Below are 27,522 nucleotides of genomic sequence, written 5' to 3' on the forward strand. Positions count from 1 at the left end.
AGACCAAGTTTTTTGCATATAGATCCCAAATTCCTTCATAAGTTCTTGAACATATTCCACTGCTTTGCCAGGCACGTCAGCAGGGAGCTGGATCAGGCATGGAGCCACCAGGACTCAAACCAGAGTCCTATATGGGATGTCAGCACTGCAATGGTAGTTTAACTTGCCCTGCCACAGCTCCAGGCTTGTGAGGGCAGGGTCCCAAGCCCCCAGGCTGTCCTCAACTGCTTTCCCAGGCCACAAGCAGGGAGCTGGCTGGGAAGCTGGGCTGCCGGGATTAGAACCGGCGTCCATATGGGATCCTGGCGCGTTCAAGGCGAGGACTTGTGTTGTCTACGGCCATACCACCCTAAACGCGCCTGATCTCAAGGCGAGGACTTTAGCCACTAGGCCACGGTGCCGGGCCCACTAATGAAATCTTTAAAATAAAATTATAAAATACACATAACATGAAATGTATCATTATGATCATTTTTAAGTGTGTAACGGAATTTACCACTGTGATTACATTTAAGTATATGTGACTCTATGGCATTAAGTCAATTGCAACAATTATATTACCCATCTCCATAAATTTTTAATCTTCCCAAAATGACTCTGTATTCATTAAACATTCGTCTGCAGAGGGCCTTTTTCCAGTCGATGGCAACCACCATCTCAATGTTTTACCACTCAAAATTTCTCAGATAAGAGGAACCATGCAACATGTGTCCAATTATATCTGCCTTTTCTTTACTTAGCATAATGACTTCCAGGTCTACCCACATTGTAGCATGTGTCAGAATTTCTGCACTGAATAGTATTCTACTACATGTACATACAATATTTTGTGTATTTACTCATTTGTCTGTGGACACTTGGATTTCAATATTTAATTTTTATTCATCTGTTATTTTGGAATTAAATAACAAAAATAAGAGGAACTTATATCATTAGCACTTCTACAAAGAATATAAACCAAGTAGATCATATTCTAAGTCATAAAACACATCTTTACAAACTTAAAATAGAAATCAGATGGGCCTGGCATTCTCCTGCAGCGGGGCTGCCACCTATGATACTGGGATCCCACACCAGGACAAGTTCACGTCCCAGCCTCTCCATTTCTAATTTAGCCTCCTGCTAATGGCCTGGGAAAAGCAGAAGATGAACCAAGGGCTTGAGTCCTGGCCACCACGTGGCTTCAGCCTGGCTCAGCCCTGGGGAGAGAACCAGTGGATGGAAGATCTCTGTCTTATCCTCTTATTTGTAACTCTAAGATATTTTTTTAAAAAGGAAAACAATGGTGGCTCAACTAGCTCATCGTCCACCTCCAAGTGCTGGCATCCCATACGGGTGCTGGTTTGTGTCCTGGCTGCCCCACTTCCAACCCAGCTCTCTACTTATGGCCTGGGGAAGCAGTGGAAGATGGGTCAAGTGCCTGGAACCCTGCACCCATGTGGGAAATGCAGAAGAAACGTCTGGTTCCTGGCTTCAGATCAGCTCAGCTCCAGCCACTGTGGCCATTTGAGAAGTGAACCACCTCTCTCTCTCGTTCTCTCTGTAAATCCATCTTTCAAATAAAAATAAATAAATCTTAAAGAAAGAAAAAAACTAGAGAAGTATGTTCTCAAGTCACAAGGAAGTAAGACTTGAAATTAATACTAGAAAGACAGCTGGAAAATCACAAAATACACACCTGAAGATTAAACAACATGCTTCCAAATAACACAAGGGTCAAAGACTCAAAAGATATTTCTAGCAAAATGAAAACTACAATTTACCAAAATTCGTGGGATACAGAGAAAGCAGTGCTTGTAGAAAAATTCATAGTGCTGAATGCAAGATTAGAAAGATCATCTAAAAATCAATCATGTCAAGTTTTCCACTTTAGGAAACTAAAGAAAAGATGGACAAATTAAATCCAAAGCAAGCAGAAGAAAATAAATAATAAAATGTAGAGCTAGTGGCAATGAAATTAAAAATGGGAAATCAACACAGAAAAACCAATGAAGCCAAAAGCATATTCTTTGATTAATAAAATTGAAAAACTTCTGGCCAGACTAATAAGGCAAAAAAATTACAGAAGATATAAATAAGTTACTAATATTAGAAATGACAAAGGCCATCACTACTGATCCTATAAACAGTCAAAGGATAATGAAGGAACAGTAGGAAAGAATACACCTATAAAATTCCATAATCTACATGAAATGGATCAACTCCTAGAAAGACACAGCATACCAAAGCCCGCACAAAAAGAAAAGGACAATCTCAATGAACCCCAGTCTACTAATAGAACTGAATCAATAGTTAATAACCTTCGCAGGCATTAGGGTCATCAAGATTCACAGGCAAATTCTAACAAACTTCTAAAAGTTACAAATGCTCTCTCAATTCTTCACGCTCTTTTTCAAAAACCAGCAGCTGATGTAATACTTCTTAACTCATTCTCTGAAGCTGGTGTTACCCTAATCCCCAAACCAGACAGAGGGCAAAAGATAATGAACAGACAAGCGTCTCTCATGAACACAGACGCGCTCAAACCTTGAACAAAAATACTGGCAGATTCAATCCAACAATGTACAGAAAGAATTACATACCATGACCAAATGAGATTTATCCTGTGGAGAGAAGGCTGGCTCAACATTCAAAAATAAGTGGAGTTGGCATTTGGTCTACTGGTTCAGATGCTGGTGAGGAGACCTGCAGTCTACATGAGAGGCCCTTGGTTCCACACCTGCACGCAGCTCCTGATCCCCCTTGGTTCCACACCTGCACACAGCTCCTGATCCCTCGGTTCACACCTGCACGCAGCTCCTGATCCCTCGGGTCACACCTGCACACAGCTCCTGATCCCTCAGTTCATACCTGCACACAGCTCCTGATCCCCCTTGGTTTCACACCTGCACACAGCTCCTGATCCCTCAGTTCACACCTGCACGCAGCTCCTGATCCCCCTTGGTTCCACACCTGCACACAGCTCCTGATCCCCCTTGGTTCCACACCTGCACACAGCTCCTGATCTCCCTTGGTTCCACACCTGCACGCAGCTCCTGACTCCAGCCTCCTGCTCATAAGGACTTTGGAAGGCAGCAGTGATGACCCAGGGCAGGGTCCTGCCACACAGAGCACAGGCTAGGGCTGAGGTTCCACCTCTCACTGCCCTGGTCATTTGTGAAAATTTAAAGAGTGAACCAGGGGTTGTGTGCTCACTTGCTTTCTCTCTCATTCACTCACACTCATTCTCTCCTAGCCTCCCAAATTAAAAATTTTTTAAACAGTTAAAAAAAAAGAGGAAACTTTGACATCCAGATTAAATTTTAAAAACCCCACAATTGTATTAATAGGTACAAAAACAATTTTGATAAAATCCAACACTCATTCATGATTTTTAAAAAAATTCTGCAAACTAGATGGGAAACACTTCAATTTGATAAATAAGTAAAACATCTACAAAAACCCTGTAGCTACTCCCTCGTATCTAATGGTGAGGTTTAACTGAAATCTGCTCTCACCACTCATATTCAACATGATACTGGAAGTCCTGGTTAATACATGACAAGCAAAGGAAATAAAAGACATACATACTCAGAAGGAAGAACCAGGGGTGGGTGCAAAGGCTCAACCAGCGAATCCTCCACTTGCAAGTGTCAGCATCCTGCATGGGTGCTGATTTGCAGCTTGGCTGCTCCATCTCCAATCCAGCTCCCTGTTGGTGGCCTGGGAAAGCAGTGGAGGATGGTCCAAAGTATTGAGACCCTGCACCCACATGGGAGACCCGAAACAAACTCATGGTTCCTGGCTTCTGATCAGCTCAGCTGTGGCCATTGTGGCCATTTGGGGAGTGATCCAGACCAGCAGCTGGAACAGCTTTCTATCTCCTCCTTCTCTCTGTAAATCTGACTTTCCAATGAAAACAAATCTTTTTTTCTTCCAGGTCCCCCATATGGGTGCAGGGTCTCAAGTCTTTGGGCCGTCCTCAACTGCTCTCCCAGGCCACAAGCAGGGAACCATATGGGAAGCAGGACCGCCATGACAAGAGTTAGCACCCACAAGGGATCCTGGCACATGCAAGGCGAGGACTTTAACCACTAGGCTACCATGCCAGACCCCAAAATAAATAAATCTTAAGAAAAAAAGAAAAAAAAGAAAGCAACAAAACTGCTAAAAATCCCCAAAGAATCAACAAAAAATCTCCCAGAACTAGTATGTTATTCTACCAAGGCTATAAGACGTAAGGGAAATGTACAATTGTTTTCTTCTATTTTGGCAATAAATAATAGAATTTGGGACTTTAAATGCAGCCTCATTTATACTAGCATCCTTAGCACCCCAAAAAACGTTCTGAAATAATAAAATATAAGCCTAACATACTAGACCTTATGAAAGAAATGAAAATCTGGGAGCCAACTGGATGGTTCAGCTGGCTAATTCTAACCTGTACAGCACCAGTGTCCCATAGGGTTGCCAATTTGTTTCTGGATGCTCCACTTCCCACCTAGCTCCCTGTTTATTGTCTGGGAAAAACAGTGGAGGATGCCTCAAAACCCTAGGGGTCTGCACCCATGTAAGAAACCCGGAAGGAGTTCGTGGCTCCTTTTTCAGCTCAGCTCAGCTCCGGCCATTTGGGGATTGAACTAGCAGATGAAAGATCTCTCTACCTCTCCTTCTCTCTGTAAATCTACCTTTCCAATAAAAATAAATAAATCTTAACAACAACAACAACAAAAAGGGGGGGGGCCAGTATGGTGGCCTAGCAGTTAAAGTCCTTGCTTGAACGTGTCTGGATCCCATATGGGCGCGCCCGTTCTAATCCCAGCAGCCAGCCCGGCTTTCCATCCAGCTCCTTGCTTATGACCTGTGAAAGCAATTGAGGACGCCCCAAAGTCTTGGGACCCTGCACTTGCGTAGGAGACACGGAAGAGCTCTTGGCTTCCTGCTCCTGGCTCCTGGCTCCTGGCTCCTGGCTCCAGGCAGCTAGGATCAGCACAGCTCCAGCCACTGCGATCATTTGGGGAGTGAATCATCAGACAAAAGATATTTCTGTCTCCTCTCCTCTCTATATATCTGACTTTGCAATAAAAATAAATAAGGTTTAAAAAAAAAAAAAGGAAGAAAGAGCTAAATAAATGGAGGAACAGATACTGAGCTTTGGGGTTAAGTCCCTGTTAGGGCGTTTGTCTACACTGGGGTTCCCGGCTAAAGTCTCACTCTTTCACTTTCAATGTGACGTCCACTAACGCACATTCTGGGCAGCCGATGATGTTCTGGTATTGATTGCTGCCCCACGAGAGACACAGAGTTGCCGCATCCAGGCTTTGGCCTGGGCCATCCCTGACTGTGTGGGTATCTGAGGAGTGAACCAGCATGCGGAAGATCTCTCCCCATGTGTCTCTGCCTCTCAAATAAAAAGAGAAATCCTATGTACATGCATAGGACATCTCAATATGTCATTTCTTTCCAATTTGATCTAGAAATACAATTCTAATTTTTTTTTAAAAAGCCATAATATATTTCAAAGATACTGACGAATCGATTCTAAACTTTGTATGGATAGACAAAAAGAATAGAAGAGACAACAGAATACTCAATGAGAAATTTAAGACTGACCCTTACCAACCTCAAGGCTAAAGGAATGAGGCAGACACTTAGCCTGGTAGTTAAAGACACGAGGTTAGGACACCCACATCCCAAACTGAGTGCCCGGGATCAATAACAAGCCCCAGCGCCTGGCTGCAGATTCCTGCCAATAGAGACACTATGAAACAGCAGTGATGCCTGCCGTGGTGGGATTCTCATCATCCATGTGAGAGATCTGGATGGCGTTCCCAGCTCCTGGATCCAGCCCAGCCCACACCATCCCAGCCACAGCTACTCCAAGTAGACATCCAGCAAAAGCAGGAGTGCTCTCTCAGTCTGTCTCTCAGCTCCTCAAAATTTTTAATAAGGGTTTTTTTTTTTAAAAAAAAAAAGGCACTATTGGTCAGAGACATGACAAGTGGACCAGCAGACAGCTTAGAAACACTCCGCAGAGATTCAGTCAATGACCTTTGACAAAGAGAGCCAATGGTGGAGAGGGGCAGTGTTCAGCCAAGCACTGTCACAAGCGTGTACCCACAGCGAAAAGGAAAAAAATGAGAATCCAGACACAGCTCTCAGGCCTCTCACGAAATTAACTCAAAATGGTCACAGATGTAAATGTCAAACATGAAACTAGAAAATGCCTGAAAGATAACATAAACCTAAGGGGCTGTGGGTTTGGCAGTGATTTCTTAGACATAATACTGAAAGGCACAATCCATGGGAAAAAAAAAAAAAAACCTGTTTAGCCAGACTGCTTTTGCTCTGCCAAAGGGACTGAAAAGGAAATGAAAAAGTAAGCCACAGGTTGGGAGAACATGTTTGCAAAACATAGTCCTGACAAAGAAAATGTATCAAGAATACATTTTAAAAACCTCTTAAACCTCAACAAGATAACAGTAACTAGAAAATGGACAAAACCTTAGAACAGGCACCTCACCAAATACATTCAGAAAGTAAGCAAATGAAGGCTGGCAGCAATGTGTAGCATGCTAAGCTTCCACTTGCAATGCTGGAATCCGATACTGGTACCATTTTGATTTCTGGTTGCTCCACTTTGGATCCAACTCCCTGCTAAATGTGCCTGGGAAAGCAGCAGAAGACGGCTCAAGTCCTTGGGTTCCTGCACCTGCATAGACCTGGAGGAGGTTCCTGGCTTCGGCTCAGCTCTTCTGGCCATTAATAGCCATCTGGGGAGTGAACCAGAGATGGACAAACTCTCCCTCTTTCCTTCTCTCTGTAAGTCTGACTTTCAAATTAAAAACAAAATAAATCTTCAGAAATTGGCATTTTGGTGTACCAGGTCAAGTCACCACCTGGTTCAGATCCCAGTTGCTCCATTTCAGATCCAGCTCCTTCCTAATATCCTTGGAAAAGTAGCAGAAGATGGCCCAAACACTTGGACTCTGCTACCCACATGGGACATCTAAATGAAGCTTGTGGCTTTGGTCTGGCCTAACACTGGTCACTGCAGCCATCTAGGAAGTGAACCAGCGGATGGAAGATGTGTGTGTGTGCTTCTCTCTAACTCTTCCAAAATAAATCAATCTTTGGATCCAGCACCATAATGTAGCAAGTTAAGCCACCATTTGTGGAACTGGTATCCCATGCAGGCACCAGTTTGAGTCCTAGCTACGCCACTTCAGACCTAGCTCCCTGCTAAAGTGCCCGGGAAGGCAGCAGAAGGTGGTCCAAATGCCTGAGCCCCTGCAACCTACACGGAAGACCCAGAAGAAGCCTCTGGCTCCAGGCTTCGGACCAGCCAAACTCTGACCACTGTGGCCACTGGGCAGTGAAGCTTTGAATGCAAGATCTCCCTATATCCCTATTTCTCCTTTTTCTATCTTTAAATCAGTCCTTCAAATAAAAATAAATTCAAAAGAAAGAAAGAAAGCTCTAGCTCTCCACATTGTTGCACTGATGATCAGGTTTCCAACCTAAGATCTTTGGGGGACACATTCAAATCATGCTCTTCTGGCATCAGAGAACTGCAAGTTCAACCAAACAATTCCTACACATCTATGAGAATAACGGAAAGCCAAAAACACTGCTAACACTAAATGTTGGAATACTGATTGTGACAAGAAGACAAAATTCTACAGCCACTTGGCAAGAGAATTGAGCAATTTTTAACAAACCTAAACATGCTCTTGCCATGCAAGCAAGTGACTGTGCTCCTTGGTATTTACTTAAAAGGAGCTAAAAACATGTCTTCACAAAAACTTGCACATGGATATTTATAGCAGCTTTGTGCAGAACTGCCAACTCTTGGATGCAACCAAGATGTCTTTTGACGGGTGACTGGATAAGCTGACTGGTACATCCATACAATGGAGTATTACTCAGCACAAAAGAGAAACGAGCAATCCAAGCCACAAAAAGCACGGAGTAATCTTAAACTCAGCATACAGCTAAGTAAAAAGCCGGATCTGAAAGGGCCCTGCATTGTATGGCTCCAACTCTACGGACTCCGGAAAAGACAGAACTAAGAAAACAGTAAAAGGCCCAATGGTTGCTAGGAGTTCATGGGGAGAGCAGGAAGAATGGTTAGATGTTGCAAAGGAGATTTTTACAGCAACTGAACTATTCTGTGTGTAACTGTCACACGGGTACACGTCACTATGCATCTGCCAAAACTCACAGAACCTACACCAAGAATAAACCCAGAGCAAACCATGAACCTTGGCTAACAGTAATATATCAATACTTGGCCAAGCCACTGTAATAAAGGCACTATTAGAACTTCAGATATTAATAACAGGCAGCAAGGGTGAAAACAGAGGATCCAGAAACTCCGGAACTTTCTGCTCAAGTTTTGCATGAACCTAAAATTGCTGGAACAATAAACTCAAACACATCCACCTACAGGGCCCGTGAGTATACCTACCCTGCTCACACCTCAGAGGTCTCACTGCCGACTTTCCCCCAGAGGCCTCCCACCTCCTTGAGCTCACCTTTTGGGAGACCTCCTTTACAAAGGCCACGCTGCCCTTTCTTTGCACAGCTGCTACCACGCCTGCTGCATAGTTACTACATGCAAATAGAGGCTTTCAAAATCAATATCAGATAGGGGCAGGGAAGAGGGGGCAAGGAAAAAAATCACTTGACAAATCCGTTCCTGGTGAGCAGCCTGGCTGTAAGGCTGAGTGCACTCCATGAGCCTGAGGGCAGAGGCGACTGACACTACCATTACCTACAGCAGTACAAGACAGAGAAACAGAATTCAAGTTCAGTTTCACCGAGCAAATCAACGCGCAGCTCCAGGTTCCAGACTCAAGGCTCTGAGGACTTTGACTTTTGGGTAGGAAAGCTCACAGGTCACAGGTCCATCACAGCCTCCTCCAGCAAGCCTCAAGCTGAAAGCAAAGGCCAGGACGGCCGCAGGCAAACAGTCCCTCTGCATCCCAGCTGCTGACCAAAGGCCACCCAAAGTTCACCACAGGGACAATCCATTGCTCTCTCCCATAGAAGGCATCAAATTGGCCTTTCCAGCTTCCACTGGCCCCTCATTTTTCTTCGCTTAGCAACAGCTCATTAACAAATCCACTTTGCAGCCATCTCCCCTTTCTGACTCTCAGCCTGTTTGCTCTGTAGCAAGGGCACCAAGTGAACCAGACAGGGGCGGGCATTGGGTCTAAGAGTGAAGATATCACATCCTGTATCCCAGTGTTTGTGAATCCTGGGCCTGTTCCCAAGTTGAGCTTCTGGTTGATGCATACTCTGGGGTGCAGGGAGCAGGTAACTGCTCAAGGAGTTTTTCAACCTTGTCACCCACGTGGGAAACCTGGATGGAATTCCTAGCTCCCTCCTGGCTTTCGTTTGGCCCAGCCTTGGCTGTTGCAGGCATTTGGGAGAATGAATCAGCAGATGCAAACTCACTCTCTCTCTCTCAAATAAGTTAAACAAACAAATAATAAGCAAATAGCAGGAAGTTTCTACCGTTAGAAACATTCCTGCCAACAACTGAAAAAATATCAAGAGAACCAGTAATGAATTAATACTAAAACTACAAATATAAAAGTAGTAACGAATTAATACAAGTAATGATTATTAACAGCGATATCACAAAAACAAAGTCATTCGGACATTATCTGCTTTCTGAAAGAATTACATACCACTCTCTACAAGCTATTCTTGTAGGAACAAAAAATCTCAGCGAGCCCCCAGGTCTAATCACAAAGTTACCGTGAATACATGAGGGTAAAGGAACATACTGGACTGGCATCATGGGAAGGCGTCCGCAAAATCCAGGGATAAGGAAATGTACAGAAAACAAACACAGATTTCTTTCATAAATAAATAAGTAAGGAGGAAAGCAGATAGCAGCGACAGCTGGTTAAAAGATCTGAAGTGCATTTCAAGGGATGGGCATCGGCTCAACAGTAAATGTGCCACTTGTGATGCCCACATTCCACACGAGAGTTCCTGGGTTCTAGTCCCAGCTCCGCTCCTGGCTCCTGCTAATATGCACTGTAGGAGGCAAATGACAACTCAAGCAGCTGGGTCCCTGCCACCCACGGGACACACAGGACTGAGTTTCCAGCTCCCAGCTCCACCCCTAGCCCTTGTCTGCATTTGGCAAGTGAGATCCCTGGGTGGGAAACCATGCTGTCTGTTTTGCAAACAAAGAATTTCTTAAAATGCATTTTAACAATAATCAAATAACAATAATAACAATAAATAACAATAATCAAAGACGCTACTTGGACTCTTTCCTAAGCAAACTGTTAAAAAAAATGGTATTATGGATCAATGGAAGAAATATGAACACTGAATACTGATAAACCTAAGTAATTATTGTTTATTTCTTGAGGCGAATAATGGCAACACGGTTATTGCTTTTTAAAACCTCATCTGGGGCCCGGTGGCATGGCCTAGCGGCTAAAGTCCTCGCCTTGAACGCGCTGGGATCCCACATGGGTGCTGGTTCTAGTCCCAGCGGCTCCACTTCCCATCCAGCTCCCTGCTTGTGGCCTGGGCAAGCAGTCGAGGACGGCCCAAAGCTTTGGAACTCTGCACCCACATGGGAGACCTGGAAGAGGTTCCTGGCTTCTGGCTCCAGATCGGCAGAGCACCGGCCATTGCGCTCACTTGGGGAGTGAATCATCGGACGGAAGATTTTCCTCTCTATCTCTCCTCCTCTCTGTCTATCCGACTTTGTAATAAAAAAAATAAATCTTTAAAAAAAAAAAAAAAAAACCTCATCTGGGGCCTGGCGTCATGGTCTAGCAGCTAAAGTCCTCGCCTTGAACGCACTGGGATCCCACATGGGCGCCACTTCTAATCCCGGCAGCTCCACTTCCCATCCAGCTCCCTGCTTGTGGCCTGGGAAAGCAGTCAAGGATGGCTCAAAGCCTTGGGACCCTGTACCCACATGGGAGACCTGGAGGAGGTTCCTGGCTCCTGGCTTCGGATCGGCACAGTACCAGCCATTGCGCTCACTTGGGGAGTGAGTCATCGGATGGAAGATCTTCCTCTCTGTCTCTCCTCCTCTGTATATCTGACTTTGTGATAAAAATAAATAAATCTTTTTTAAAAAAAAAAAAAAACCTCATCTAGGATAAACACATAGAAATACATTTCAAAATAACATGGTATGGAAATGGACTGGGGTTGGTAACTGTGGAGAATACCTGTTGAGCACATGAGCACATGCAGGTTCATTATGGTAGTCCTGCCACCTGTGTTTCATGTCGCTTTCCTCAATAAAAAAAGAAATCAACTACAGTACTTCCACATCTCAAAATTCCTTGAAGACGGTTGGGGAGAGTTCAAGGGAATGACCTTCAGCTGGGAAATTTTATTCACTACCTCAAATATACTAAATAAAATACCACACATTCAGGCTGTCCCTTCGGACTTTACCATTTTAAAGCAACACAACCAATTCTAGTCTGTGCAGAAACAAGTGGTCAAACAGGTGACATAATAACAAAACCAAAGGACATTTTTAAAACTGTTATCGATCTTAAACAATGGAAGCACAAACTGCTGCCCATCTAAGCAATAGTGTACTACTGAGCATTAGGAAGTAACAAACTGGATGTATCTTTGAAATACTATGCTAAATACGGTCAGGCGAAAAACACACAACTTATATCAACAACCAAAAACAAAAAGGCAAACAGGGTGGCCGAGGGACGAGGATGGGATAAAGAGACTAACGAAATGAGAGCTGAGGGTGACTCCTGAGGTCATGATATGTCCTCAGTCTCCTTTCTGTAACTTGATAGTCATAGGGTTTACCCACCTCTAATTCATCTCACTGCCAAAAGTTACCTAATCTTACAGTTAACCTGAGTGAACTGTACGACATGTTCTCCCATCCAGCTTCCTGCCTGTGGTCTGGGAAAGCAGCAGAGGACGGCCCATGCCTTGGGATCATGTACCCACATGGGAGAACAGGGAGAAGCTCCTGGCTCCTGGTTTCAGATCAGCTCAGCTCTGGCTGTTATGGCTACTTGAGAAGTGAACCAGCGGGTGGAAGATTTTTCTGTTTCTCCTTCTCTCTGTAAATCTGACTTTCTAATAAAAATAAATATTTTTTAAAAAGCTGAAAAGGCAACACACAAAGCATGGAAGAAAGTATCTGCAAATTATCTGATAATGGTTTAATCAAGAACAGAAGAAAACATACAACCAACTCAGCAAAAGGACAAATAACAGGGCTTATGTTAATGTAAAGTTAAGGCATCAGGATGGAGCATTCCACACAGGAGCGCCTGGATTAAATTCTTGGCTCCAGCTCCTGCAATCCACACACTGGAGGTGTATTCAAAAACACTGTGGAACAAGACACCTATTTTGAAAAAAAAAAAAAAATGCTTGGACCTCAAAATTTTTTTGTCACATTAAACATCCTTAACTTTCATTTCCCATAAGCATGATCTATCTATATTTAGGAACTACTGATTTGAAAGGCAGAGCAACCCAGAGAGGGAGAGAGAGAGAGATCCTTTCATAGGCTGGTTTATTCCTTACACGGTTGCAAGAGTGAGGTCTGGCCCAGGCCAAAGCTGGGAACCAAAAACTCCATCCTGGTCTACCCGCAGATAGCAGGGGCCCAAAAACATGAACCATCCTCTATTGCCTTCCCAAACACATTAGCAGGGAGCTGGGCCAGAAGCAGAGCAGCTAGGGCTCAAACCAACACTGGGATACAGGATATTTGCATTAAAAAGCAGCAGCTGCCCTAACTGCAGACAACTGCCTAGGTTGCCATGTACCCAGGCAAGTGTTACACTGCCAGGAGAAAAGCAGCTAACAGCTGCCAGGCTCCACTGGCCTGGTTAATGCCAAATTTATGTTAACTATACTAGTGTGCAACTAGTTACCTATTCTTTTCTTTCTTTCTTTTTTTTTTTTTTAAAGATACACAGGGAAGATGGAGAGCGCCGAGACAGAACACTGCACCCTGGCCTCCAGGGGGTCTAGGGACATACTGGAGTTGGAGCAGCTGAGGGTATGTGCAACAGGGGAGGAATGACTTCTGGGGGCTTCCATGGACCTGGCCACTGCACCTGCAATTAGGCAAGGGACTTGACAAAGTGATTTAGAAGCGGGAAACCAGAGGACATGCTAGGTCAGGCCAAGGCACCCACACATGTGGGAGATCTGGGCTGGGTTAAGTAGTACCACCTACAGGTGCACATGAAAGCTAAGGCTGAGGGAATGCCTGGTTGGGCTAGGCCACAGTAGTCAGAGCATGAAGTAGGCCATGTCAGGTCAGGCCAGGCTGTAGCACTCAACAGAATATGAGAACCAGATCTGGGAGGCAGACTGTGTAGAAGACTTGTGGGTTCACTTCCGTGAGACTACAGCACCCATCAGTTCTCATGAGCTTGGGGTGGTAACAAGCTGAGCCAAACTGGACCACGAAACTCACCAGAGCGGATGCTGGGAGGAGGCTGAGCAGGGCCAGGCTGCAGCACCCACTGGCACATGCAAAGGCAGGACTGAGGATAGACCATGTAAGCAGGGGCATGGCACCTGCCAGAACGTGTGAGATCCTGCCCTGGGAACAGACCTATAGGAAAATTTGAGGAACTCTCTTACTAGGCCATTGTTCTTGCTGGGAAGACAAGAGTCAGGGCTGGGGACAGGCCAGCCAAGCAAGGCTGCAATCAGTACTCGACAGTATTTGTGTGAGCCAGGGCTGGGCAGACACAGCTGAGCCAGGCTGTAGCACCTGCTGGCACACACAAGAGCCCTGGCTGGGCTAGGCTGCAACTTCTACCAGGGAGAACTGAGACTGAGTGGGTCACCATGCGAGGCTTGGTGGCAGCACCTGCCAGCATGCATAAGATCCAGTACTGGGAATGCGTCTGGTAGGGGAACTCTGGGGATGCCCCTACTGGGCTGCAGCACCTATTGGTGAGTGTGAGAACCAGGGGCTCTGGGAAGATCAGGCTGGACAAAGCTGCCACACCTGTAGAATGTGGGTTGGATTTGGCAGTGGGCCAGACTGGGTTAGGCCTCAGCACCTGCTAGTACTTGTTGCTTAGTGCCAGGACCGGGAGCTGATCCTGTCATGCTGGGCCTACAGCTCCCATGAGATCCGGGGCTGGGAGTAGGCCTGGTAGGGGAATTTGGGGAACTCTCCTTCTAGGCCACAACACAGCCCACATGAAGGCTGGGGGTGGGAGTGACCAGGTTGGGTTAGGCAGCTGCACCAGCAAGCAAGAACTGCGACCAGGGGCAGGCCGAACTGAACCAGGCTGTGGCACCTGTTGGTGAATGCTGAGACTGGAGGCGGGCCATCTCAGGCTGGGCCACAGCACCCACTGGCAGATGCAAGACCCTGGGAGTGGGTCTGATAGGGGAACTCTGGGGACCCCAGTGCTGGACTGCTGTTTTCACTGTTGAGCATGAGCTGGAACTGGAGGTGGACAGGTGAGGGCAGAGATGCAGCACCCACCAGCTGACATCTGGGCTATGTCTTGGGGCAGGACAAGCTGGGCTAGGCTATCACACCCACTGGCCCAAGAGAGAGCCAGAATGAGTGAGGGCCAGCCAGGCTAGCCTGTAGCCTCAGTTGGCAAGTTCCAGGACTGGGTATGAGTCATGTCAGTCTGGAATGCAGTAACCCCCAGTTAGTGCAAGATACAGGTCTGGGAGCAAGTATGGTAATAGAATTGTGGCATCCCCTGCTGGGCTGCAATCCCGCTGGTGAGCACAACAGACAACTGAGGGCAGCAAGGCTGGTCAAGGCAGCAGCACCTGTCAACATATGTCTGAGCTGGGACTGGGGGAGGGTTGGGCTGAGCTAAGCTATAGTACCCATGGGTGCTGATGGGATGTGGGGTGGAATGGACTTGGCTGCTGCACATGCCAGAACACACAAAACCCAGAATTAGGGGTGGGAGGGATATACTGGACATAGCCCTGACTAAGCCACAGCACCCACTGGTATGCATGAAAACTTGACCTGCGGTGGGCTGGGCTGGACTAGGCTAGGCCACAGCACCTATTAATTCATGTGAGAGATAGGGCTAAAGGTGAAACTGACCAGGCAGCTGCATCTGCCAGGATGTGCATTGCCTGGTGCAGGTCACAAGCTGAATCTGAGCCTGAGCTACTAGCTAGTACTCACAAGTCAAGCCTGAAGTCACCCCAGCCAAGGTATCATGGGGGAATCCCCAACTAGATCACTGGTCTCAAATCCCAGCCACAGGGAAAATCACAAATTTTGTGGTCTACCTTGGAGATAGGTCTACCACCCTGTTCAATGGATAGTAATGCCTGGATAGATGTACAAGGGGTACCTGACAGCCAGATCATCAAGGCCAGCAGAGGATACTGACTGCCTCATCAGAGGAAGGAAAGCAAACCAGGTCAAACAAACTCTCCTGGCCAAGATTTGCAGCAAGTGACTGGGTCTGTGGACACACACTGAGGTGCCCTTGGGTAACCAATAACCTTGGACAACCTTGGTGCAAGGAAGCCATTGTTATCTCAGAACTATCAAAACCACTCAAGTGACACACTTGGAAAATTCTTCCCCACACTGGGGTCTCTAAGGCGTCATCAAATGACTGTTTCCCATCCCTGGGTGCTGATACAGTTTGACAGTAAAGAGCGGTCCACTCCCCTGCCCTCCCAGCTGACCAGAAGAATCAAAAGAAGAGAAATGAATCATCTGTCCCACCCGCCTTCCTCCATACCTTAACTCTCCCCACCCTAATCAGAGGCTCACATCATTGTGCATCAACTGCATCAACACTACTAAAAATAATAAAATTTTAAAAAGCAGCAGATTAATCTGTTACGACAAAAGACTGGCCTCTTCCTGTAAACATTTTAAAGTTCATTTGCATGTCTGTAAATACACTGAAAAGCCTAACAGTGTTCATACCAAAATGCCAACAGTAGTTGTGTTCTAATAATGTTGTAGGGGTTATTTTTTTTCCGTACAGTTTAGCCTCATTGGATTCTTGCCAACCAGCATTTATTGGTAGCACAGAATGCAAATATTGATTTCGAAAACGAATAAAAATAAAGTAGTATCAACACACCTCATACAAGAAAATAAGAGAGAATACTAACTCTAAAGACACTATTTCAAACACAATGCTTACGCTTTTTTAAAATCCAAATCACTGAAAATTAACCATAAAAACTCCACATGTACAATGTAATGGATTCTTTGCTTTGACAGAAATTTACACTATGACAGCACTAAGAGTTATGTTATCTTGACAGAATCAAAACAATGACCACAAAGGGCCAGCAGGGGGGCAGTGATGGCCCAAGCCCTGAGTCTCGGTGTGGGAAGTAGGTCAGATTAACAAATTTAATCTTATTCTACACAGCCCAAAAATATTACTCAAATGTAAAAATTTCATAAACAATTTCTCTAGCTTCACCAACAGCAAACCACTTCTAACCACAGGGTTTATTCCCCAAACCAACGGAAAATAAGCATCAGATGGGGCCAGCCTTGTGGTGAGTGTAGCACCAACAGACCATATAGGCTCCATCTGAGTCCAACTGTTGCATCTCCAATCCAGCTCCTTGCTAAAGCACCTAGGCAAGCAGCAGAAGACGGCCTGAGGACATGGGCCCCTAAGCTACTGGAGGACACATAAGAAGCTTCTGGCTTCTGGCTTCAGCCCTTCTAGCCCTTCTAGCCATTTGGGGAGTGAAACTGTAGATAAAAGGTATCTCTCTCTCTGCCTTCTCCTATCCCCCAAATTCTGCCTTCCAAATATTTTAATATACTTTTTTTAAGCACTATTATGTAAAAGGATAGAGTTGCCAATCTTTTTTTTTTAAAGATTTATTTTTATTATTTTTTTTATTGGAAAGGCGGATATACAGAGAGGAGAGACAGAGAGGAAGATCTTCCATCCGATGATTCACTCCCCAAGTGAGCGCAATGGCCGATCCAAAGCCAGGAGCCTTTTCCGGGTCTCCCACATGGGTGCAGGGTCCCAAATTTGGGCCGTCCTCGACTGCTTTCCCGGGCCACAGGCAGGGAGCTGGAAGGGAAGCAGGGCCGCCAGGATAGAACCGGCACCCATATGGGATCCCGGGGCGTGCAAGGCAAGGACCTTAACCACTGCGCCACTGCGCCGGGCCCTAGAGTTGCCAATCTTAAGGTCACCCCATATGGGCTAATGGCTTGAGTCCTAGCTGCTCCACTTCTGATCCAGCTCCATGCAGGTGTGTCTGGGACAGCTGCATAGCAGCGGAAGATGGCCCAAGTTCCTAGGTCCCTCTGCTCACAGGAGACCTGGAGGAAACTGCTGTCTCTTGGCTTCGGCCTGGCCTGGGCTTAACTAAGGAATGAATGCTTCTGTTTCTACTTCTCTCTCTTTCTCTCTCTCCCTTTCTAATTCTCTTTGCATTTCAAATAAACAAATAAATCATTTAAAAAAAGAGAGAGACTGAAGATCTACTTCATTGTAAAGACCTATATCTATGAAAAAGCAATATGTAATGAAAACACCAAAAAGTATTTCAAAGTTAAAATGACAGTGCTAATGGGGAAATCAAGACAACCTCCATGTCCCCAAAAAAACCTTGGAAATTAAGACATTTTAAATCTCAGTTTTACCTGGAGATTTCTACCTGGGAGATTTCCCAGTCCTGCTAAGAAATTTTTTAAACTAAAATTAAAAGTTAAGGAGTAGGTTTTTGCAGCAGCAGGTTAAGGGGCCACTTGGGACAGCTGAATCCCAGCCCCACTGGGAGTGCCACATGGAGTTCCTGTACCAGGGGATTTCCTGTGACAAACAAACCTTTAAAAAAAGAAAAAAGTAAAGTTAAATTACGCATGACTATTTATGAAAAGGACAATATGATAAATAAAACACAACGGGTTCTCCTGTACACATTAGAGACATTAGAGAGGCTACACTAAAAACCAGTGGTAACGTTAACCACTGGCTCTCTCCAATGCTCCATGGCAGAAACGTAACGACACACACGCAAAAAAAAAAAAAAAGAAGAAAAGGAAAAAAACTTTCTGGCAGTGTCTTTAAGAACTAAACAAGAAACAAGGCATTTAATATTTTTTAAAAAATTATTTTCATTGGAAAGTCAGATTTAGAGTGAAAGAGAGACAGAAAGATCTTCTGTCTGCTGATTTACTCCCCAAGTAGCTGCAATGGTCAGAGCTGAGCTGATCCAAAGCCAGGAGCCAGGAGCCAGGAGCGTCTTCCAGTTTTCCCACATAGGTACAGGCTCCCGAAGCTTTGGGCTGTCTTCTACTGCTGTCCCAGGCCACAAGCAGGGAGCTGGAAGGGAAGTGGAGCAGCCGGGATACAAACTGGTACCCATATGGGATGCTGGTGTGCAAAGCGAGGACTCTAGCCCCAGGCTATTGTACCAGGCCTGGCCTTTAGCCCTGTGGTCAAAACGTCACTTAAGACCCTACAGCCACACTGGCCCATTTGGGCTCAATATCTGGCTTCGGCTCCTGACTCCAGCTTCCTGCTAATGCAGACTGTGGGAGGCAGCAGTGAATGGTCACTTTGAGTGCCTGTCGCCCAGCAGAAGACACGAACTGAACAAATTTCTGGTGCCTAGCTACAATCCAGCCCACTGCTGGTCACGGGTGTTTAGGGAGAGAACCAACAGATGAGCACACTTTATCTTCCAAATAAAATAAAAATAAAAAAGTAAAAAAATGTACCTACACAGCACTAACTTATGTTCACATAAAAACATGAATGTTTAAGCAGCTTCATCTGTAATAACCACACCTACAAACAATTCTTCTGGAATGTTCCTGAACAGATGAACCATTAATGTGATTCATCCATATATGGAATATTACTCAACAATAAAAAAAATAATGAACTGTTGCTACATGCTGCAACACAGACAGCTCTGGATAGAATTATGGTGAGAGGGCCCGACGTGATAGTGTAATAGTTAAAGTCCTTGCTTTAAATGCACCCGGGATCCCATACGGGCGCCGACTCTAATCCCGGCAGCTCCATTTCCCGTCCAGCTCCCTGCTTGTGGCCTGGGAAAGCAGTCGAGGATGGTCCGAAGCTTTGAGACCCTGCACCTGTGTGGAAGACCCAGAAGAATTCCTGGCTCCTGGCTTCGGAATGGCTAAGCTCCAACCGTTGCAGCAGCTTGGGGAGTGAACCACTGGATGGAAGATTTTTGCCTCTTTCTTTCCTCCTCTCTGTATATCTGCCTTTCCAATAAAAATAAATAAATCTTAAAAAAAAAAAAAGAATTATGGTGACAGAGATTCAGTTATACACTCTATGATTCCATTTATAGAACATTCTCAAAATGGCAAAATTACACAGACAAGGGACTGTTTAGGAGTCAAAAATAAACAGGATGTGTCTGACTACAAAGGGGTACCACAGGGATCTTTCAGGTAATAAGCTAGTTTTTCTCTTGTTTGTGGCTGCAGGTCCACAAATCTACACATGTGATAAAGCTGTACGTCTACACACACACAGATACGCACATGAAACTGGTGACAGCCAAAACAGGCCACCAACTGTGACACTGCTAGCTACAACTACTAGAGATCTAACCAGTAAGAGAAAATGACCCAGGGAACACAGAATTGCTCTGTATGTTTTCACAACTTCCAAACAATCTACGTAAATTATTTCAAAATAAAGTTGAATTAGGGAAATTAGCCAGTGCCATGTGTCATGAGGTTGATACAATACATGGGAAAAGTGTAGCACGGCACCTGAAACACTGTAACGAGGGCTTCCGGGTCAGTGCACGCCTTTGGGAAGCTAGCCACTCCCACAGTGCAGGCTTCTGCCCCGCACACTGCTACTTCACAAGGAAATGCAGCTCCAGTTAGAATCCCAGACCCTGTCAACACAGAGACACTGCAGGAAATTCCCGTGCACATGCTAACTTCTTCTCAGAATGCAAGTTGTTGAAGTGAATGAGAAACAAGAATACAATGTTTAAAAAGTCTCCATCCTCATTTTCTTTTCCCAAAAATCTTTTAACTCTAATGTCCGTGGGGCCCCAAAGTCCTTACTTCATATGCAAGTCTTTCACAACATCAAGTAACTTATCAGATAGAAATAAATGTATCATCCTCTGGGTAGTTTCAAATGAATGCAAAGCCTAGCTCAAGGCCATCTTGGACTTCAATACATAATCACTCCATAAAAGAAAAATAAAATAATAACTATGTAGAATCTTAGAAACAGTGTGAAAAAGCTGAAGTCATTCTGGTGCTCTGAGGCAGCTGTACCCCTAGCTAACAGGCCACAGGATCCAAGAACAAGTCTACTGGCCACTGGCTACGTTTCTCAGGAGGCTCTGAGCTGGCCAGCCAGCCCTGTAGGCAAGCAGTGCCCAGCACCTGGAAACCGGCTCCCAACCATCCCAGGAATCTTTGCAGCCTATAGCCCCTGCAAGACCATTCAGATCCCAGATGTGTGCCAGTGAGCAATACAGGTCCTAGGGCCGTGGGAGTGATGCTGAAACAGTGTCCACCAAATGTTACTCCAGTAGCACACAGAAGAAACAGCTGTGTGCAATGGATCACGCAACTGCCTGCTTTCCAGTTCTGTACACACGTACACAAACACACACACGCACACACACACAAAAGGGGTAGGGGCAGGGAACTTAAAACATTTTTCTCAGTTCCGGCAGGTATAAAAACATCTCACTAGCCACTGTCACAGTGTTCACCCCACTCCTGTGATAATACAGGCTTATCCGAGAACCGGCAAATGAGCTACCACTTGACCAGTCCAACATTAGCAAGAGTTTTTAAGTTCTCTTTCCATGGACTCTTCTGAACTAACGCTGTTACGACTGATTAGTAGCCTAGTAGCCGAGATATTAAGCCCATCTTGCCAACTCACGTAAATTGCTTTTTACACACACACTCCCCTCTCTGCCACAGGCTTTCACATCATCTTCTTCCCATCCCATCTTCCCTCCAAGAAAGGAACCCTTCTGTGTAAACACACAACTCAGACTTGAAAAATCTCTTATTTACTCAGTTTCCCTACAAATTTTAAATATATATATATTTTAATTTTTATTAGAAAGGCAGATCAGATTAAAGAGAGGAGAGATAAAGAAAAAAATTATCCTTTCACTGATTCACTCCCCAAGTGACCACAAAGGCTGGAGCTGAGCTGATCCAAAGCCAGGAGCCAGGAGCTTCTTCTGGGTCTCCCATGCGGGTACAGGGTCCCAAGGCTTAGGGTTGTCCTCGACTGCTTTCCCAGGCCACAAGCAGGGAGCTGGATGGGAAGTAGAGCAGCCAGGACACAAAGCGACGTCCATATGGGATCCCAGTGCGTGCAAGTCAAGGAGTTAGCCACCTAGCCATCACACAGGGCCCCCTTTACCGTGGTAGCTAAAGTCCTCGCCTCGCATGCGCCAGGATCCCATACAGGTGCCAGTTCATATTCCAGCTGCTCCACTTTCCATCCAGCTCCCTGCTTGTGGCCTGGGAAAGCAGCAGAGGATGGCTCAAGCCTTAGGACCCTGTCCTTACGTGGGAGACCCAGCAGAAGCTCCTGGCTCCTGAGCGGCTCAGCTCCAGCCACTACGGCCATTCTGAGAGTGAACCAATGGATCAAAGATCTTTCTGTTTCTCCTCTGTAAATCTGCCTTTGCAATAAAAATAAAATAAATCTTATATTTTTAAAAAAATTCCTGTGGGATGCACATACAAATGCACAGATATTAAACTTAGCAGAAAGCATGTGGGATAAGGCCTCCAAGTTCTTTCATACTCAACCTGTGTTAATCTGCCCAAACACCTTGAAGCCCAGCAGTAACACCAGCCCTAGTGACGATACTGCGATACTGCACGGAAATAAGCCACAATGCCAGGGCTAAAGAGAAACATCAGGATCCGGGGCCTAGAGTCAACAGGCAGCACCAGGCAAGGACCCCCACAGGCAGACACAGCCCCACTGCAGTAGGGAACTGTAACCTCCAAACCTGAAACCCTGTAACACATGTCCACCTAAATGTCACATCTTCTGCCCAAATATAAGGACCTTCTCGCTTTACCTTTAAGACCGCCCACATTGGGCCCAGTGCCGTGGCCTAGCACCTAAAGGCCTTGCCTGAACGCGCTGGGATCCCACATGGGCTTCAGTTCTAATCCCGGCAGCTCCACTTCCCATCCAGCTCCCTGCTTGTGGCCTGAGAAGGAAGTCGAGGACAGCCCAAAGCCTTGGGACCCTGTACCCACGTGGGAGACTTGGAGGAGGTTCTAGGCTCCTAGCTTTGGATCAGCACAGCACCAGCTGTTGCGGTCACTTGGGAGTGAATCATCAGACAGAAGATCTTCCTCTCTGTCTCTCCTCCTCTATGTATATATGACTTTCCAATAAAAATAAACAAATCTTTTAAAAAAAAAATCACCAACATTTCCTCCAATTAATCAAGTAAAAAGCTTTAGTGGGGGTAATTCAATTCACTAGGGGAGGCCAAATTCTCTGCAGCCCATCCTGTAATAATTCTAACACATTCTTTCTTCATTCCCCATTCCCACTCCCACCACTATAGTTCAAGAACCCACCCCTCAAACCCAAGTTTTCCAAGAGGTTCTTCTCAAAGTCTCCACAGCCAAACTCCCACTCCAACACATGATTGTGAATAAGTCTCCGGAGCCTTAAGAAGGCATCTACAGATCTGGCAGTCCAGCTGACACAAACCTAGCCTCACGGCCCTGGACAAGCACCAAGTACCGCCCCACAAGAAGGTTCTGGACAGCCGGGCTCAGGAGGAAGTGCTCTGTAATTTCTGCTTGCTACTTCTTACCACCCCCTCTTTCCACGGTGACCAACAGCCCAGTTCCTGACATCTTGAGGCTCACTGCTACAGACCAGCCAGAGAAGGAAGGCCAACGCACCCCTACCACAGTCAACTCTGCAGAGGAAACGGAGTCCCTCCGAGAACGGGTGAGTGGAAGCAACTTAAGCAAATAAGACAGGATGGGCATTTGGCCCGGTGGTTAAGACCGCTGCTTGGGATGTGTGCGTCCCACATCTGAGTGTCTGGGTTCCAGTCCCAGCTCTGTTAACATTACCCTAGGAGGCAGGTGACAGATCAAGTCCTGGCATCCAAGACCTGGATCGAGCTGTGAGCTCCTAGTTTCAACCTGACTCAGCCCTGGCCGCTGCAGGAACGCAGGGGGTGAACGTCTGAATGTCTATCTCTGTGTTTGTATTGACTCCTCTGTGGGTATGCACTTTCCAAAATTTATATACATACATATAATTTTTTAATTAAAGAAACATGAATAAACTTCCTGGGCCTGAGGTTATATGGGGAAGAAGGCTGAGACAGTAAGCCCAGAGGAGTTTCCTTATGGAAACACACACACACAAAGGGAGAGTTGAATATACGCAAGCTGAATTATGAACATGAAGCAAGTACGTCAACAGTTCAGAGCAATCAAACAAACAGAAAAAAAAAAAATCAAGAACTTGAGCAATGCAAGAAGTCTGGATTTTGACCTCTGTCTTAAAGGAGTGTTCAGGGGAAAGAGGCTGAGGGGTTTGGCTGAAGCAGGAAGGGTCGGCAGATAAGACACCCAGGGAGGAGAGCCTGTCTCACTGACCCAGGGCCAGAGATCACCACAGTCTGTTACTATGTTAGCTCATAATCACCCTGAGAAGGCAGAAAATGGTGTTGGTAGTTTCACTCTATTTAATCTCAAAACAACATAGTATTGAAGATATACTCTGCATTCATATTTTGTGAAGAACCTGCATTAAAAAAAACAGCGGCACTTCCTTAAAAGTTACAAAATGATGCATAAATCAAAGCAAAAACTGTCTTTCAGCATTCTTAGGAACTTCATACATTTTTCAAAACTAAAAGGTCTTAGAATTGAAAAACTTTTCTTGAATTTTTTTTTTATCTCTAACGTGCCCTGAAGGGAGGCAATGAATGGAAAGTCTGATGAAGTGATAAGCCGTTTTAAAACAGGTTTACAATCAGTTTTTAAACAGTAATCCCTCTGGGAAATGAAAATTCCTCTTGTAATCCCTCTGAGAGCAAGGCAATATTTGAATCAGAAACAGGAATATCCTGCTTCTATGTTAAGTTCACAGCGTGAACTTTCACAGTATCCTCTGCCATAAACAGCATGTGGAGGGGAGAGCAATTTCTAATCTACTAAAAATGAGTAAATAAAGAAGCAAGCAGCATTTTGGGATATAATAGCTTTCTCTTGTAGACATGTACACAAAGAAGCCTGAGTAAAATGCTCTTCAGGGATGTCGAGGTGTTAGCCGACAGCGCTGATTTCATTGGGGGGCGATTCCTACCAGAACCCCCTGGTGTCAACACAGCTCACATTGGGAGCACAGGTGCGCGGCTCCCACAGGACGCAAGCACAGAGCCCGCGCCATGACCATGGAGAGCGCCCTCGGAGCCGAGCTCTGGAAGACTCAACCCTCAGCAGCCAGCCTCAGACACCTGACTGTCTTTTCTGAAAAAGGTGGGAGCCCTAACAGTAGCAGACCCCAGACAGCAGCGTGTTACAAGCAGCTGCCACCCACCAACTCATTTCACCCAGGCCTTCTGAACAGGTATGCAGTACTGCGTCTCCTGCCAAAGGCAGGGTCCATCTGAATGGGGGAACAGAAGATGAGGCTCACGCCGGATTCCTAATGGCTGAGTTCATTCGGATACTGCAGCCCTCAGTATAAAACAGGACCTGAAGAATGCCAAGCAACTGCCGACTGTTACACACACACACTGCAAAAGCTTAATTTTGTGGGGGGGGTGGGAGGGGGGAGAGGGAGGAGAGAAAGGAAAAGAAAAAAGACAAATGACAGAGGAAGGTAACCCAGCACAGGGCTCTTCCAGAAGGGAAATCCAGCTGGAAACGGTCCCTTGCTTGTGGACCAATAACTCACCAGGGGTCAGGTAAGATTCCACTCGGTGAAGGCTGAACTTTAAACAGAAAGTCACCAGTGGTGCAATACTGGCTCATTAGCATGAAGTTACCCTCCTAGAATTAAAAAGCCCAGGCTGCTTCTGCCAAGATGACAACTTGACTGTGAGAATCCTGGCGCCCTGGACCATGAACTCCTAGAAAGTTCTACCGGGGCCTGGGAAGCAGAGCTGCCTGCCAGGGCCAGCCTCAACTCACCCAAGTGTCCCCTGCCCACAAACAAGGCAGGGCAAACGGAGGAGACCGGCTAGGGAGAAAAACGCTAAGATAGGCCAAAGGGTCGAGCGCAGGCAATTGCCTTAACAGGACCGACACGATTCCTGTCTGGGATTGGGGGAGGGGAAGGAGCGTTCTGGATGTTTCCATTCTTGGCAAGGAAAGCACCTCCAGATCCTAGACCCACCAAAGACACACAGCGACGGCGCCCCGGAATGAATGGATACCCTATGGCCTGCGCCCCTCGCCTTGGGGTGTGATGAGGGGGGCAGGGGTGGGGAAGAGAGGGGACGGAAGACCTAAAGGGAGAATGGAGACCAGAGCGGATGGAGGAAGGTGGGGGATGACGGCGACGGCGCCGGCGCCGAGGCAGGTGTGGACAGCCAGAGAGCGAGGGCAGAAAGGGGCACAGGAGGGTGTGGACCACCGGCCAGAGTCGCGGGGGGGGAGAGATGGGGCAGGTGCGGACGGCACGTGAGCACGGCAGGTGTAGGGGACGGCCGGCCATCAGCCCCCGGAGCAAGGGGGGGTGACAGCAGCGGCGAAGGCGGCGCAGGGTGGCCCCTGGGGGGAGGGCTCGTCCCTCCTCCTCCCCCCACAAGCCCTCCAACCCCCACCCCGCCTGTGGGCGTGTGCCCGGCTGCTGCGCGCGTGCACCGGGCAGGCCGGCAGGCCGCGGGGACCCGGCACTCACCCCACGACTCCCTGGTTGTAGTTCCTCCGCTTCCACGGGGTCCCGCTGTACACGCCCCCGCCGCCGTCGGCCCGGCCGCCCCCCGAGGCCCGGCCGCCGCTGGGCTGCAGCAGGCTGTAGTTGAGTCCGTAGGTGCTGGCCTTGTTGTCGCGCTTCCTCTTGTTGCTGCTGCCCGAGGCCGGGTCGCTGGGCTCGGCGGCGGACACGGCGGCCGAGGGGTGCGGGGACGAGGCCGGGGACGGGGACGGGGACGCCGAGGGGCCCGCGGCCGCCCGGCGGGCCCAGGCCGCGGGCTGGTGGTGGTTGTTGTTGTTGTTGGTCGTCTCCAGGGGCAGGAAGTCCCGCTGCTCGGCGGGCAGCGCGTGGCCGCCCAGCAGGCGCTCCCCGGAGCGGTACATGCCGGCCGGGGCCGGGGCCGAGGCCGCGCCGCTGGGGCAGCCGGTGCTGCTGCCGCTCCCGCCGGTGGCCGTGCTGCTGCCGCCGCCGCCGCCGCCGCCGCTCGCGCCGCCGCTGCTGTGACAGTGGTGGTTGAAGTAGAGGTTCCTCAGCCCCTGGGTCGTCTCCCAGATCTGCATCCACAGACTGTTGGACGGTCCGAGCTGCTCTGGCTGGAACCAGGCGATCCTCGGATCCATCAAACGGCGGCGGCCGCTGCCCCCGCCCCTCCCGGCCGCCCGCAGGGCCGCCGCCGCCGCCTCAGGCGCACGCCCGGCCTCGGCGGCTGCTGCTGCCGCCGCTGCCGCTGCTGCTGCCGCCGCCGCCGCCGCTGCTGCTGCTGCTCGGGGCTCGCCGCGGGCGGCGCGGTGGCGCAGGGAGCCCGGCCGGCGCCGGCGGCCTCGCTGCGGGCCCTCCCCCCCTCCCTCCGCCCCTCCGCCGAGCCCCTGTCACCCGGGTCCCCGTGCAAATGGCGGCGGCGGCGGCGGCTCCGGAGAAGGGCGAGCGGCGGCGGCGGCGGCGGCAGCGGCGGCGGCGGCGGCGGCGGCAGCGGGACGCGCCTGCTCCGTAGCGTCCTCGCTCCTCCGGCCCCGGGGCGGGGCCTCCGCCGGCTCCGCCCCCGGTGGCCCCGCCTCCCGCCGCGCAGGCCCCGCCCCCCGCCGCGCCGCGCCGCGCCGCGCCGGCCGCTCAGCCCCGGAGGCCGCGCCGTGCGTCACAGAGGCCGCGGTGCGGCGCGGCGGGGACGCCGCAACCGCCTAGGCCCAACCGTCCCCGTGCCGGGGCGCCGGGGGGCCGCCAGGTACCTGGGCGTCCGTGTGCCTCTGACGCGCGCGCACCGCCGCCCAGCCTCGGCTTCCCGGCCGCAGAGACTCGGGAGGCCGCACTGAAGTGGCCGCCGGCTCCGCAGGGACTGGGGCTTGTGGCAGGCCCCGCCCCTGCCCTTGTCCCCTCCCCCACTGCGCCTCCGGGACCCCTAGGCTCTCCGGGCGGCTCCTGAAACCCTGACGGGGTGCGGTGGGGACACACCCCCGGACGCTCGGACACGCACCTCCCACCGGAGCATGTGCCCTGAGGGAGCCGGGCTGCGCCGCCGCCCCTGCGCCCCGCCCTGGCGCGCCCTGGCCCCGATGCGGAGAGCCACAGGCCGGGGCGGAAGACAAACCTGCGCCCACCGACGGGGCTCCACGCGCGTCTTCGGGCGGGGCAGGTCGTTCACCTCCCGCGC

General features: G+C 48.3%; 1 protein-coding gene across 3 annotated transcripts in view; it reads right to left on the bottom strand.

Moving 5' to 3' along the window:
• Nucleotides 1–27,201, bottom strand: part of TENT4B (terminal nucleotidyltransferase 4B) — a 70,874-nt gene extending 43,673 nt beyond the window's left edge. For 2 of the 3 annotated variants that reach the window (XM_040982736.1, XM_040982735.1), the window contains exon 1: nt 25,863–26,533. In XM_040982736.1, coding sequence (XP_040838670.1) covers nt 25,863–26,497 — 635 coding nt within the window. In that variant the 5' untranslated portion in view covers nt 26,498–26,533. Of the gene's footprint in view, nt 1–25,862; nt 26,534–27,100 lie in introns of those variants that run through there. The other variant, XM_040982737.1, reaches the window with a different exon arrangement.
• Between the last annotated feature and the right edge of the window lie 321 nt (nt 27,202–27,522).

Source organism: Ochotona curzoniae, unplaced genomic scaffold (genome assembly GCF_017591425.1).
Source record: "Ochotona curzoniae isolate NIBS_2020 unplaced genomic scaffold, NIBS_Ocur_1.0 contig_3622, whole genome shotgun sequence".
NCBI classification, from domain to species: Eukaryota; Metazoa; Chordata; class Mammalia; order Lagomorpha; family Ochotonidae; genus Ochotona; species Ochotona curzoniae.